The sequence below is a fragment of the Chenopodium quinoa genome, unplaced genomic scaffold (assembly GCF_001683475.1).
Source record: "Chenopodium quinoa cultivar QQ74 unplaced genomic scaffold, ASM168347v1, whole genome shotgun sequence".
In the NCBI taxonomy this organism is placed as follows: Eukaryota; Viridiplantae; Streptophyta; class Magnoliopsida; order Caryophyllales; family Amaranthaceae; genus Chenopodium; species Chenopodium quinoa.
The window spans coordinates 5,643,210-5,658,198 of NW_018742204.1; the positions used below are offsets into that span (position 1 = coordinate 5,643,210).

At 34.1% G+C, this 14,989-nt stretch overlaps 1 protein-coding gene across 9 annotated transcripts; it reads right to left on the reverse strand.

Annotated features, from left to right (window-relative positions):
- Positions 1 to 467: 467 nt before the first annotated feature.
- LOC110705758 lies at positions 468 to 14,608 on the reverse strand. 9 transcript variants are annotated; one of them, XR_002508147.1, is made up of 9 exons: positions 14,287 to 14,606; positions 6,120 to 6,180; positions 4,159 to 4,272; positions 3,246 to 3,516; positions 2,207 to 3,145; positions 1,697 to 2,095; positions 1,484 to 1,600; positions 1,060 to 1,402; positions 468 to 959 (listed from the first exon to the last, which is right to left on the reverse strand). XR_002508147.1 is itself a non-coding variant. In XM_021883714.1 (8 exons), exons 4-7 carry the CDS (start codon positions 2,841 to 2,843, stop codon positions 1,371 to 1,373), a joined length of 666 nt encoding a protein of 221 aa, XP_021739406.1. In that variant the 5' UTR covers positions 2,844 to 3,145; positions 3,246 to 3,516; positions 6,120 to 6,180; positions 14,287 to 14,608; the 3' UTR covers positions 468 to 959; positions 1,060 to 1,370. The 9 variants fall into 9 exon arrangements, 1 of the variants encoding a protein (XP_021739406.1); XR_002508136.1 differs by lacking the exon at positions 4,159 to 4,272 and having other exon boundaries at positions 2,207 to 2,451; positions 2,549 to 3,145; positions 14,287 to 14,603; XR_002508133.1 differs by lacking the exon at positions 4,159 to 4,272 and having other exon boundaries at positions 1,697 to 1,825; positions 1,891 to 2,095; positions 14,287 to 14,603.
- Positions 14,609 to 14,989: the final 381 nt, after the last annotated feature.

The window sequence follows — 14,989 nt, forward strand, 5'->3', positions numbered from 1 at the left end:
TATGTGACACTTACTTATTTTTAGTAACATTTTTCAATGATAAAGTATCACTATATTTGACATTATGTATCACTTTTCAAACTAATGTAATATTTTGTTGATTATTAGGTAATATTTTAAAATCATGGTTTGACATATAGTATCACTTTATTCGACATTATATATCACATATTACAAAGTAATGTAACAATTTATAAATTAATTGGTAACATTTATAATAATAATAATAATAATAATAATAATAATAATAATAATAATAATAATAATAATAATAATAACATTTACTTAATTTTTTAAAAAAATATATAAAAAAATTATATATACATATAACAATTACTAGTATAAGAAATCAACACATATGATAGAAAAAATTTGGATTGAAATACTTTCATAATTCTTACAAAAAAAATCCATTAACACCAATTTTAATGTTTGGCCAAAAATATAATAATTCAAACACAAAGAAATTAAATTAAGTTCGATCTCTAGCTTGGAAACAAAAAAGTTCAAAATTCACAAAAGTTAGTCATAATAGTAAAGAGAATTATTAACAACTTATAACAACAGCTAGCAGAATAGAAGGAGTAACAGAATCTGCTAACAGCAGTCTTTTGCACCAACTAGCAGTAGCACACATGAGTGGCAGCATCTAACAGTAGCAGACAGCAGTTGGAGCAACTTATAGTAGCAGAGAGTAGTGGCAGCAAACCGAAGCAGCAAAAACAACAGCAAAAATAGCAGTAACAGAAAAAACAACAGCAAAAATAGCAGTAACAGAAAAAACAGCAGCAACAACAAGAGTAATAGCAAAACAGCTAAAAGCATACAATAGACAGCAGCACCCAAAGTTGGCAGCAACAACAGTAACTGCAAAAAAACAGCAGCAAAACAGCGGTAAAACCAAGTTCTTGCAACATCATAAATTCTTATCCCGATTCTTCATCTTGATCCAATTGGTCCTATGTGTGAAAGCATCATACATCAAATAACAAGAACAAAAATGAAATAACGCATTAATAAAAGTTAGTGCTTTTTAAAAGATTATATATTAACCATTACCTCATTTAGCTGTTGTTCACTAGAGTGCACAATGGGATTATGATATGTAGGTTCTGGATTGGATGACACATTTTCAAGTGATCGAGTCAAAGTATCCAACACTTCATGATCAATTTTCTTGAGCGTCTTCATTAATTTTGCTATAGTTTCTTTCACAATTTGGTCTTTATAGGGCTTTAAGAACGAACTCATCGGGAATTATTGGTTTGTTGCTCTTTCCCCTTAGTGAACATATCTCTGGTTGCTTTTTTTCTATGGCCAAAGTTATATGTTTATTCATTACTTCATAGTATGCAAAATCTCCATCAATTTCACTTTGAATTTGTACCTCCTCCATCTTGTCCTATAATGGATATATAACAAATAAACAACTAATTTGAGACAAATAATCATATTCAAATAATATGGAGACAACAAGACGTACAATGTTACTTTGGGTGGGCTCACAAGATGTTTTGTATTTTTTGTCTGCTGTTCTTTTACGACTTTCTTTGTACATGAGTGCTAAGGATGGTGGGTTGTTTTCAACATCTAGTTGTTGCTAGAATAAAAGGCACACCCAAATAAGAACTGAATGAATATTGTTTACATGATCATATCGAGAACGATAAGAAGGAAGAATGGTATGAAAACATACCAATTTATGTTGTTTCCTTGCGAAAGTCATAGGACCCATAGTGTGCCTATCTTTTTTATCTTTACTTATTTCCCTTTTCTTTTTGTTGTCTTCTTTCATGCATGCATAACACACGGTTCATAGCTTAACCTATTTCATTTTGAGAGGGAAATAAGCAATTATAATATAAATGGAAACTAACAACATAACTTTACCTTGGACTGGTTCCAAATTCCAAAATTCTAGCCACTCTTTGAAATGTGCTTCTGGAATTGTATTAGGTGGATTTGCCAACCTATCATCATCATTTTCGTACAGAGTAAAGTTTGTGGCCTTTACACTACATTTATATCTACGCCAAAGTCTTCCCACGGATGACAACACACAATCTTTACCTTTTTCTAGGATAATGTATTTCTTCTGCATTAAGTAAAATATTAATCAAGAAAATTAGGGATCAATAAATTACGTCAGCTAAAACACAAGAACAATAAATGCCAGTTTTTGAATTTGTAAATAAAAGGTGCGCACCTTCACGTAACTCCAAATTTGTTCTTTGTCTGGCACATAATGACAACTAATCTTGTTCAACAGCGCTAGAGAAGAATTACGAGCTAAGGTCCCTAAGAATCTTGTAAATGTATTTATAATCTTATCATCGGGACCTATAGGATTTCCCATTTCATTAAGAACAATAGGATTATGCTCCTCTAATGTCCATTCATAGACATCTTTACACATAGTTGTTCCTCTAGTTCACTTACTTTTTGGAAGTGCTATATGAACATTAACTCAAATAAGTCATTAAAATCACATATGGCTCTTAACATATCTATCTTGAAATATTTAGAATGGAATGATAGTGATCATTACCTATTTTTTCAGTTTCGTGCTCTTCATTCATTAGTGGTTCATCTTGCATTCCTAGCTCCATTGGGGTAAGAGTACTCAAATCATCACTAAACTCATCTTTTTCATCTACATATTGTTCCAAATTGCATTCATTTGAACCCATATGATTCTCATAATCTTCTTGTAAGTCATGTCCAAATCTTTGTGGTTGTGAAAAACTTTGTGAACTAGCCATGTTAATAGGTCGTAGTTGTCGTCGTAGTAATAAATCACTTTGTTTTGCTCTCCACTCTTTTTCTAGCAACTGTGTTTTCATTTGCCTATAAGCACTGAGTGAACCAGATCAACCACTGTCCTACTCTGCCCTGTCTTAAATTGGACACCATTCCTAATCTCAACCTCTTTCTCTTGCTGATTATGGACTGCTGATTTTTTCTGTGTAGTAACATTGTCCAATTGGATTTTTCTTTGCGTTGAATCTCTCCCTTATAATCCTTGATCTAAGTGTTGTCTCTCGGTGGTTTGAAGATGCATCTTCGTTCGATTAGCCATTGGTACTGAAGAGACACATGTTGTGTCCTTAATGTTTGGGGTTATCTTCCCTCTCAATGCCACAACCTGAAATTAAGTATGTGTGGAATTCATTAAACAAGTATTAAATGATTTTCTAACAATTATAATTCACACAATTATGTTATAAAAAGAAAAAAAAAAACACCTTCTTTGAACGTGACCTCAAGTTTACAGCATTTTTCCGTATATCATTTTCATCCTCTTCACTTGAGTGGTTCAGTTCACCCTCTTCATCAGGTGTATACTCGTCAGTATCTTTAGTCACTTTCTTCCTTTTTTTAGATTGTTTCGATCCCTTCATCGACTGCTTCATTTCATAAGCCATGGATGTAACCCCTAAATCCTTAATTCTGATTCTATTTTGTTCTATAGTTTTTGTCTAAGTTTCTCATATTCTACCATCTAGATCTTGCTTCCTACAAAGGATACACAAGACAGTCAGTTTAGAGGTTTATAATGTCTACAGCAGATATCTGTTAACAAAATTAATGGTAGTAAAACATTGATTATTAACAGAGAATAAAAACAAAAATCCATGTTATTAAGAAACATGCCAAGCAAATCCCTATCTTACTGGTTGCTTCAGAATTAGAGAAAGGAATTTGAGTTTTAGCCAAATGAGTGAAAAGGGGTGAAAGAAGTTAAATAGAGACAATCCCGGCCCTTAAAAAGTTGTACATCTGATAAGCAGTAAATGGCCAAATCATTAGAGCAGCAAATAAGCAGACAATCCCTTATAGAGTTCTACATCTGATAAGTAATAAATGTCGGTCCTTTTTTCATTGTATATGCTTTACTAATAGCACTATAGTGAAGGAAATGGATTAAGTTCTTATGAGTCAACTAAAATTAAACAGGTGGCCCTTTTCGGCTTTCTCTCAATCTTGGTAAAGTGGGAATCAATAAATAAAGGATTTAGTTTGACTAAACATGTACTTGAACGTGTAACCTTAGTTCTTAGAATTGATATAATTGTACACACTTGGTGTGTAGAAAATGGATGCTATCCATTAGATTTAAGTGTTTTTTGCACCATATACATGTATTCATTCAGTTACCATTATGATTGTGATCTTTTGTTTCACTCTGTCTTTCTTAAACGTTATTTGAAGCTTTTGTAAATGCAAATAGAAGCTGAAATGTCTGAAGCAAAATGTTTATTCCACCCCTACCTGGCCATATGGCAATCAAAATGTTAGTGCATTAGAGCAACAAATAAGCAGATAATCCCTTTTATCCCCAAATTTGTTAGGGAGAATATCCTGGTTTCTAAGAAACCAATCTTCTCTCAAAAGATTTACAGAACATAGAAAGATAACATGCAATGAAAGTTATAAATCAATCTTCATGAATAAAGGGGTTACATAGACCCAAGCTGACAAATTAAACCTCCCTCCATTTTACTAGCATGCACATCCAGAATAAAAAATAAAGTAGAATGAATCTAGTTGAAATATAGCCCATCAGCAGCAATATTAATCCCCATGGTAACATAGAAACTGATACATTTCAGATAACTAGTCAGTCCATTTCCTACTTATCTGCTGCTCAAATGCACTAACCTAGAGCAACCTCTACAATAGCCTAGACACATATCCTAATATATATATATAAACACAAAAATATGAGAGCAAATATGCACAAACATAACTTGAAAAAATCACTTGAGCACAGAAACAACACAGAAAGAGCATGCATATCACCTGAGTTTGGGGATTTTGACTGTAAGTTGACGTGAACTATAGCTTGCCGAATTGAGCTTCATAATTAAATTATGAGCAGTCCTAGCATATGATGTGTTTATAGGGGTGATATTTATAGTTTAATGGGTAGTTAATCAAAGATTGGTGACTGTTGATGATTGAATAGGGCCAATAGCAGTGAGTTTTGTCTTGTTAGCATTGTTCAGTGACTTGGGGTCATATAAGTTTATACACAATTCTCATGTGACTGTATGTCTTATAGTTTATTCATTTAAATTACTTTAGATTGGGAAATCTTATCCTAAAAAGTATAGCACTACAAAGTATAGCACTACAAAGATCAGATGATTAAATAACAATGATAAATGGAATTTCTACTGACTATTTTAAGATAATGCTTTTCATATAATCGTAAATCAAAGATCAGATGATGTGTGAGAAAAGGCACTCTTGCTGTCACGCAGTTAATGGTAAATATATTAACAAAATGGACATAACTCGGATAAGTTAGCCTAAGCAGACATGATTGTTCAATGGTAGCTTAAATAGACCTATAAGTATATATGCTGCTGTTGAATATGCGAATATGTGATTATGTGATTATTTAATTTTGGACTTAACTAGACTTCTTTGTGGACTGCAAGGTTCAGTCTCTGCTCAGTTGTGTGTGCAGATCAGTTGTTTACTAGTGGGATGAGTAATCCTTTTCTGTCGCTTAGATAGATTAAAATGACTATAATGAATTCAAATTACAATTCAACAAAGCAATTACAACAAATCAAGCATTGTAACAAACAGTTGTAGAGAAACAGGAATTTGCAGAGCAAGGGTGGACATGTAGATGGCTCAGGCTGTTTTGGACCATTTAAGGAAGTTCCTTTGACCCTTGCCTATTAATAAGCTAAGAACACAGACTGCAGTAGCTCAAGGTATATAGCTGTAGACTACTTATTCTTGAAAATATTATAATAACACTGATATGTAGCTGATATACATAAACACAAATATATAAGAGCCAATATGCACAAACATAACCTAAAAAAAGCACTTGAGCACATAAACAGCACAGAAAGAGTGTCTCATATCACCTGAGCAAAGAAAAAGCACCTAAGCACAGAAAAAGTACCCAAAATCACCTAAGTACCAGATTGCAAAACTCTGATCAGCTAATAGTCTGAGGCAGATATTAATCTTGCTAATACTCAGACTTGGACTGTTATCAAGATAAAAGATAAACAGTAGAAAGTACCTTAGTGATTATATCATGCAATGCAAAGATAAAAGTTCATTGAAATTATGTAAATAGTAGAAAGTACCTTAGTGAAGCCCACACAACTCACCTGCTGCCCAAGCGCCAAGATACCACACAGCTCAAAACTGCCAAATGTATATACTGTCACTATAATATCAAACCTTAAATAAATTTAACAATTTAAATAAAGGTTAGAGTAAATTCTGTAGCACGACACTTAATTTAAAAACTAACTTATAAATTTCTTAAGAAAACAAGTTCAAACAGAAAAATAGAACACTTCAATAATAGTTTGTTAAATCCAAATGATAAGTTCAAACGAAGGACAATTATTGTTAAAAAAACGATCTAAACATGTCACTTTTATGGTTCCATCCAATCCCAATCAGTGTCATCTATATGGGAACTTTCTTCGTAATTATGATCTCTCATTTCACAGTCGACAGGCACCTTAACTCTGCCATAAGAAGCTTCTCTGCACCAACTTTGGTGTTCATCATGATCTATAGCCGGAATTACATCCTCTGCGGGTTCACAAACTTCATTCATATATGTGGTTCAGATTGACCCTCGACATAAAAATAGTCTCTTGGCAAATTTCTGTGCACATAATGCCAATCTTCTTCAAGGTCGTCTTGAGTGTAGCACTTGATGCACTTGTGATGTCAGGAAAAAAGGATCATCTTTATAACACAATTTCTTAAAGTTAACGCGAGTGAGTCCATAATCATCTACTTCCACATGGAACCAATCACGCTCGAACAACACAACACTAAATGCACTCCAATAATCAACCTCAATTATCGATTTTATAGCCCCATAATATGTGACATTACCAAGAACAGGATTGTGATCCTTGCTACTTGTGAATCTTGGAGTCAAAGCGGTTAAAGAGACTCCGCTATTTTGAGTTTTACTCCTTCATCATGATCTCTAGTGTAGAACTTATATCCATTACAAAAATATCCGGTGTACCTCCTTGCAATAGTAGAATGACCTTTTAATAGTCGCTTAATATGATCCGGGACATTATCCACCACAACCTTTTCTCTAAACCAAACCATGAATTCATTTCTATGCTCTTGTGTGAAAGGAATGGTGTCCTTCGAACAAGTGTACTATTTCATTAGTGGGTTCAGAATTATTAGAAAGCTAATATATTTAGTAAGGTCAAGTGATCGGAATGCCTGGGTGGAGGCCGCTTCCGATCAGTACTATTTCATTAGAGCGTCAAAACCGAACATCGGAAGTCGAGTCAAAAAATAGTAAAAGACGAGACGTGAAAATAATAATAAATCAACAAAGACCAAAATACCCCTAGCATCGGAACACCGAGTGCTAGGGGGTAAAGCCAAGCTAGCAGCCCGCACCAAGTACAGGGCTTGCTAGGAAGCTGCGGCTAGCTGCCCGCACCTAGTGCGTGGCGTGCTAGCATGCTGCAGCTAGCAGCCCGCACTAGGTGCACGGCATGCTAGCAGCAGCTCTCGGCAGCAGCAGCCCGCACGCAAGTGCATGGGGTGCCGGTCGAGAGAGTGCGAGCAGCAGCCCGCATTTTGTGTTGCGGGGATGGCTGGGTCGAGAGAAGGGCAACAGCAAATGGGAAGCCCAATTGGGTGCCTTGGTGCCCAAGTGGGAGTTTCCAAGTGGCTTAAGGTGAGGGAGAGAGTGGGGAGCAAGTTTGGTCCCCCTCCTCCAAATGGTCCTCACCTAACCTCTTACATGATTTTGCCACTTGTTGATTTATTACTAGTTTGATTATTAATTTTATTTTAGCTTTAAAATAAAATGGAAAAATCAAATTCTCCCGCATTGATGGGAGAGCTTTTCACACTCATGCATTTCCCTATACATACCCAAGTTGGGGTATTGGGAAAAGCACTTGAGTAAGAGTTGAAAAAGGCATCACCATTGTGAAAACCTTTGAACTCATTAATTACTCGGGTTTTGGTCGGTCTTTTCTAACCCCAAGGCATTGGACCGTTTTCGGTGGTCGAGTTGTGGGTGGACTATCATTAGAGGCCGTCGTAATTTCGAGGCTTGATTTCGAAGTAAGAGCCCCTTTCGCTTGGGCGAAGCACGCTCCAAATGTAATCGTTTTATCTAAATCTTGTGATTAATTTAATTATGTTTATGGTTTTATTTATTGCGAGTGCGGTCTTGTATTTGGGTTTGTTTCCGCGGTGATTCAAACTCACCAAACCCCAACATTGTGCCTCTTTCCACCTTCTTTTTCGTTTGTCTCTAGACTTCTTCACAAACTCTTCTTGTTCCCTTCAAAGTGTTAACCATATAAGTAAGGTAATAAAACAATATAAATTTAAACATAATGGATAAGATATTAAAAAAATTACTCACTTATTGTAATTCTCAACTTGGTCATCTAATCTTGACAATTGAACAGCACATAACGATGTGCCAGAGCCATTGTGTCTGAATCAAGAGTGTATGCCTTCCCTTTCTTCTTTGATTTCTTTTTCCTCCCAAGAGGATAACCTACCTTAGGGAATAAAGGTGATTCTTTATCAATTTCATCAGTTTTCTCTTGACTTTTGTTAAACCACTTAGATCGCTTCTTTACACTAGCATTCAAATACCTAGAGCAAAATATCAAACACTCTTCAGGCGACATCGGTTTTTAACATATGATTTTAACTTTCCGAGGTACCTTTCTATAGGGTACATCCACTAATCACACACTAGTCAACCACGCTTGATTTCATCAACCAAATGAATCGGTAAGTGGATCATTATGTCATAAAAGGTGGAAATATTTTTTCTAGTTCACAAAGAGGCTCAACAACTCCTGCTTGAAGGCGACCCAAATCTTTCAGATTGATTACTCTCTTGCATATTTCCCTAAAAAAGCCACTCGATCTCATAAGAGGTAAAGCAACATGATTTGGTAAAGTTTTTCTAATTGCTGATGGAAGCAAGTGTTGCATTATTATATGAGCATCATGACTCTTGTACCGTGATATTTCCCCCTCCTTCACTTGCACAAACCTTGCAATATTTGATGCACAACCTTGAGGCAGCTTTGCCTTCTTCAAAACACTACAAAATATGATTTTCTCTTCCTTCGCCATTGAGAATGATGCTTTGGGAGCAAAACATACCGCTCGTGTAGGGAATATTTCAAGCATCCCACACTTGAGCCCCATTATGATCATACAATGAATGGTGGCGTCCAAAGGGAAGGAAGCTAGAGTAAAAGAGTCATCAACAAGTTTTAGGAACTTGTAAACAGTTCACAGGGTGAAGGTTACACCCCTTCACGATCCATGAGATCGCTAACTCCATATTGTTCTTGAACCATGACTAGATATTCGGGGATGAAGGTACAAATCCAACCTAAAAGAAATTGAACCTGCCCTAAAAATAGGCCTCTACTTTATTCTTCTCGTATTCATGTGCGCTTTCTGACTAACATACAATCAATAGTTTAATCCTAAACCTATTAATCTATGTTGGTTGAATATTAATGCACAAACAAATCTATTATTGGCGATCACTTGAATTATAATCATATTAGCCTAAACAAGATTATTAATTATCTTATTATGCGTGATTACAAGTACAAATTCCCTTTAAACATGTATAAAAGGCGTGATCAAGCAATAATAACAATAATATAATATCAAGAAACAATCATCATCAAAATAATAAAATTCTCAATCTCAAAGCATAATAGTAATAGCAAGATCCTAGGCATGATACTAACAAGATTAATAACAAACCATAACATGTCACTAAACAATAAAAATCAAAGCATTATCCCTAACATGATACTAACATGATATTAGAAAGAATAGGAAGCATCATAGAAACATACATGATATTAGAAATATTAGTTATGACCCTAAACATGATACTAGGAAGCAATAAAAACATCCTAACATGATACTAGGAATTAAAATAATTAAAGGATGCATGATTTCTATATCAAAAGAACAACAAAGTAATTAATTACTTACTTGGATGCCTCGTATATCTTTCTAATAACAAAATACACGCATGAGTAAATTCAAGGAAAATAATAAATAATAAATCTAAACAAAGAATTGAAATAGGATTTGGGACCAAACCCTCAAAAATTATCAACATTTCACGTCTAGGGCGAAGGCAACTTCGAACTTGGCTAGATGTGTCTAGATCTTATGAATGTGAAATTTTATATTTTGTAAAAAGGTGTAGAAGGGCTTAGAAAGAGGTATAAACAATGAATAAGATTCTAGCTTTTAGAGAGAAGAGAATAGAATTATATGATTGTTGATGAATAAAAACGGGAAGATACGACCCGGCCCCTATTTATGGAAAAATAGTCCAGAAACGATAGAAAAGAAATCGAGTCCCATTTGGAATAAAAGACCTCCTGTCGCAAACTCTAGGAGTTAGCGCTAGACGACAGGTATTAGCGGCATGTGACAGGCTTCAGCGCCAAGCGACAGACAATGTCGTTTGGCGCTGGGACAATTTTTTGTGGATTTTGTTTTTATCATATTTTTTTATCTAAAAATCCAAATAAGTCATATAATATGTCGTTGGAAAGCTCTTGAAGTCTAATTTCCAAACCGATTAGAATCAGATTAAAACATTTTGTAGATAAAAAGATATGGCTGAAATAGTGTTAGAGTGTCAATTTTGGATAGAGTTTCGTATTTCTTTCATATCTTTTTCGTTATAGCTCGGAATTAATATTATAATATATCATTGGAAAGATAATTTCAAGATATATTCAATTTAATAAGATCTAGATAAAAATTATGACGCACAAAATAATATATGACTATCTTTGAACATCTTTAAATTCGAATAGAATTATGATTTTAAAAGGGGGAGTTTTTATTCAATTTCAAATTCTTTAATTTTATCTTTTCAAAAAGGATAATTAAGATCTTTTAGAAACTCATAAAATCTTCTAATTAATTCTAATTAGTTTAGAAATGGGATTAAACCTTTGGACCCTCCACAAGATCATTGGGTCGTAGGTAAAATCCGGTTTGGGCCTAGTTTAGTATTTTGGCCATAACTTCCTCATTATTCATCGGAATTGGGCTTATAATATATCGTTGGAAAGGTATTTTCAAGCCCACCCTATTATTGGACCCTTATCATGGACCAAAAAAAATTGGTCTGGCTATTGTCATAAATAGAGTATATTTTCAAAAACAGAAAGAGAAATATTTTAATAAAAAACAACCGCATCACTAGACTTTTCACACTTTCACTTCATTCGATAATCAAATGGCGTGAAAGGTATTCATCACTGGGTTTTGTTTTGGAGAGATACATTTGGGTGTCTACAGCTCGTCATCTGTATCTATAGGATTTAATTCTTCCCTTATACCCATTTCTTGCAGATCTAATCGAGCCTTATGATGATCTTTTGACTTTCTAGGTACGTCTAACAAAGTTGTCAACACATTATCACATACATTTTTTCGAAGTGCATGATATCCAAATGATGACGACACCCACAATCTTTCCAATAAGGCAAAGTGTGGAAGACGGAGGACTTTCTCCATGGACAATCTACATATTTCTTCTTTGGTTGTAACTTTCCAAACTTTTTTTTCTAGTTTTCCAACAAGCTTGAAATTTGATCCCATGTTAAAGGATATGGAGATGTCCTCTCTTCTTATTCCCAGTTAAAAGAATATGTATCATGTCGCCAAGGATGATTTTCATCTAACCATCGACGATGAGCCCAATAGCAGGATTTGTTACTATTACTCAAGTGATGATGATCAGTCTCGTAGTGACAATAGGGGCATGGAAACTTCCCTTTGGTGCTCCCTGGAAAGTCACTAGTCGTTGATTGTAAAGCTGCACGCATCTTAAATGTTTGACGCTTCTCCGCATCATAGGTGTCAAACCCATACTCCCACAAATCTCTAAGTTCTTGAACCAATGGTTGAAGGTAGACATCAATGTGATTTCCAAGAGAGGTGGGCCCGGGAATAAGAAGGGATAACATTAAGAATTTTGGCTTCATGCACAACCATGGTGGTAAGTTATAATTAATTAGAACAACATGCCATGTACTATATTGTGTGCTCATTGTTCCAAATGGATTGAATCCGTTGGCCCAAACGAACATTACATGTCTCACTAGCAAAATCTGGGTACTTTTGGTCAAACTCTTTTTATGCCTCACCATCAGCGGGATGCCTTAATAACTCATCTTTCTTTCTTTCTTCATCGTACCACCTCATTAGCTCTGCTGTTTCTGAACACATGTACAACCTTTGAAGCCTTTGTTTAAGAGGGAAATGACAAAGAACTTTTTCAGGGACTTGATGCACTTTCTTAGGTGGTTGATTGCTAATATCTTCTTGGGATTAAGTCTGTGCTTCTTTCCACCTTGGAGCATGACAAGCATAGCAAGACGTGGCAGCTTCATGCTCCTTCCAATATAGCATACAATCATTATGAGATGCATCAATCTTGTCATAATGAAGACCCAGATCTTTTATAAATTTCTTTGCCTCAATAAAAGAGTTGGGCAAATTGGATGCATCTGGTAACACTTCTCGAAAAAGCTCTAAAAACTCTAAATTTCTATATTAGTTAACCCATGAGTACACTTCAAAAGGTAAAACGAATACGAAATGATAGCTTTGAAATTTTTTTGCACCTAGGATATAACTCTTGTTTTCCATCTTCAACTAACTTATAAAACTTCTTAGCCTCATCATTGGGCTCATCTCCAACACCTTCATACCTTTCTGCCACATTTCTATGAACATCACATATTAGACGTTCAATATCGTCATGCATGTCGTCAACATCCCTCTTATTATTTGATGTTGTTGACATGCCCTTTTCATAGCAATGTTGTTGAGCAATGTCTCTCTACGATGCCAGAAGCGGTGATAGCATGCCTTACACGGGCAAGTAATTTGATTTCCAATTGCTCGTGTAGAAGAAGCTTTATCTAAGTAATCCTCTACACCTTTCTCATACTCATGACTAGATTGTGAGAAGTTGGTCTAACTACTCATTTCGTCTTCTTTATCAAAATTTAAACATAGTGAATTTTAAAATATAAAATATTGGCATATAATTTTAACATTTCTAAAAGGAATGACAATATCCATAGAAATAAAAATGCCCATAAATTCAACCTCGTATAATAACAATAAAAATCAAACAAGTAGCTCCAAATGTATGCTTTGATTTGAAGACTACTATACTTCAGAGAAGAAAACAACTTAATTTAGGAAAAAAATTTCCCTATCTTTAGGTTACTATCATCCAAAAACTGCTGATGTCATTTTTTTTTTACACCAGGCAAAGGTATACACTTTTGCTAGCCTTCTAGGTAGGCTTATACAATCTTCCGAATCTTCACCAAAGTTTTAAGGATGAATGGGTTTGGACTATGGAGTGAGAATGGAAGATGAAAAGTAGAGAAGATGGGTAGAGGATAAAGAGGTAAAGGGAAAGTTCCACGTTGGGGAGGGTTAACAAACCAAAATAGAGGGGAAAGGGAACTCCAAGAATTTAATAAGGAAATTCAATGGTAAAATCCACCCACCTAACAGCGACAAAGGGAAATAGCATTTTAAACCACCTTTTCCTTTATTGATATCCACAAACAAAGGACATGGAGAATATGCTAACTTTCTGAAGTATTGTTCTGCTTGAGGAGTAGGCATCTAGTGTATTGTTTTATCTAAGAAACTTTCTACCCTATTATTTCAAATAATGAACTCCTACTGTTTAATAACTTTCAAGAAGATAATTTAAAGACAAGCAGCTGCCCTTTCAAGCTAATAGCATTATTACTATCAGAATTAAGGGCCAATTACCCCAAGCTAATTTCACTAACTACATCTTCGGTTTTTATAATCATTCGATTGCACATCACATCACACCAAGCCAAGCATATATACATGCATACATATAAAATGAAAAGCATGTTGCAAGCCACATAATTAATGAGAACATTGATTAAAAAAAATGCATTCTACACAGGTATGTCTCAGAAAAGCCATTAATATACAAAAAAAAAAAAAAAAAAAAAAAAAAAAAAAAAAAAAAAAAAACCAAAACAAAAATTGCGTGAAACAATGAATTACATCAGGTGCAAATTTCAATTAAAATAAATATAGAATCCAATCAAAACCAACCCTATAACTAGATAGTGATGATAATTCACATAAAATTTAATGATTACATAACCTAAAAATTAAAAAAAAAACCACCAAAAAAAATTACTAATATACCTTATTGAAAGCGCGAGTTTTAGAACCCCAGATGACAATCGAATTAACGACTGATTTTGTGATGTAATTTGCGAATTGAACTTGAATTGCGAGATTGGGTTTTTTAGGAACATGGAAGAAGAATGTCGCTGCTGAATGAGGAATGAAATTGAATCTAGAATTGAGAGATTTTTTTTTCCTTAATTCTGGTGGTTAAAATTAATTGAGGCTCAGAAAAAAAAATTTATAATAGATTTGGTGGTAATCCTAAAATTATATAATAAATTGGTAATTAAATTTGGGGGTTGACACTGACTTTTACTTTATTAAAAATGTTTAATCACCCTAAAATAATATAGCACCTCTTAGTGCTACCGTAAAATGTTACTTATTTTAAAAGTGTTACTATGGAGTGTGCCCACGTGCCTTGCGTGCTATGCCGGGCCACAGGCCAAACTGTGTCACTTTTTTTTTAATAATAAACGTAAATAAAGAAACGATATATATATATATATATATATATATATATATATATATATATATATACATATTTTAGTACAACTTAATTTTATAAAAATAATGTTATTAATTTATGTTTATGTTAATGTTAATATATTTTGTTTTGAACAACTTTATTTTAATTAAGGTTATATAAATTATTTATCTAATTATGTTTAAGTTTATATAAATAATTTTATTAATTTAGCAAAAAAAACAACAATAT

Excerpts from the sequence above, each read along its gene's own strand:
- LOC110705758 (XM_021883714.1), bottom strand. The coding sequence starts at position 2,843 with ATGAAAACACAGTTGCTAGAAAAAGAGTGGAGAGCAAAACAAAGTGAT. Across the intron at positions 2,341-2,548 it reads GCACGAAACTGAAAAAATAG|GTCCCGATGATAAGATTATA; the intron begins GTAATGATCACT and ends GAAATCCTATAG. Across the intron at positions 2,096-2,206 it reads AAATTTGGAGTTACGTGAAG|AAGAAATACATTATCCTAGA; the intron begins GTGCGCACCTTT and ends TACTTAATGCAG.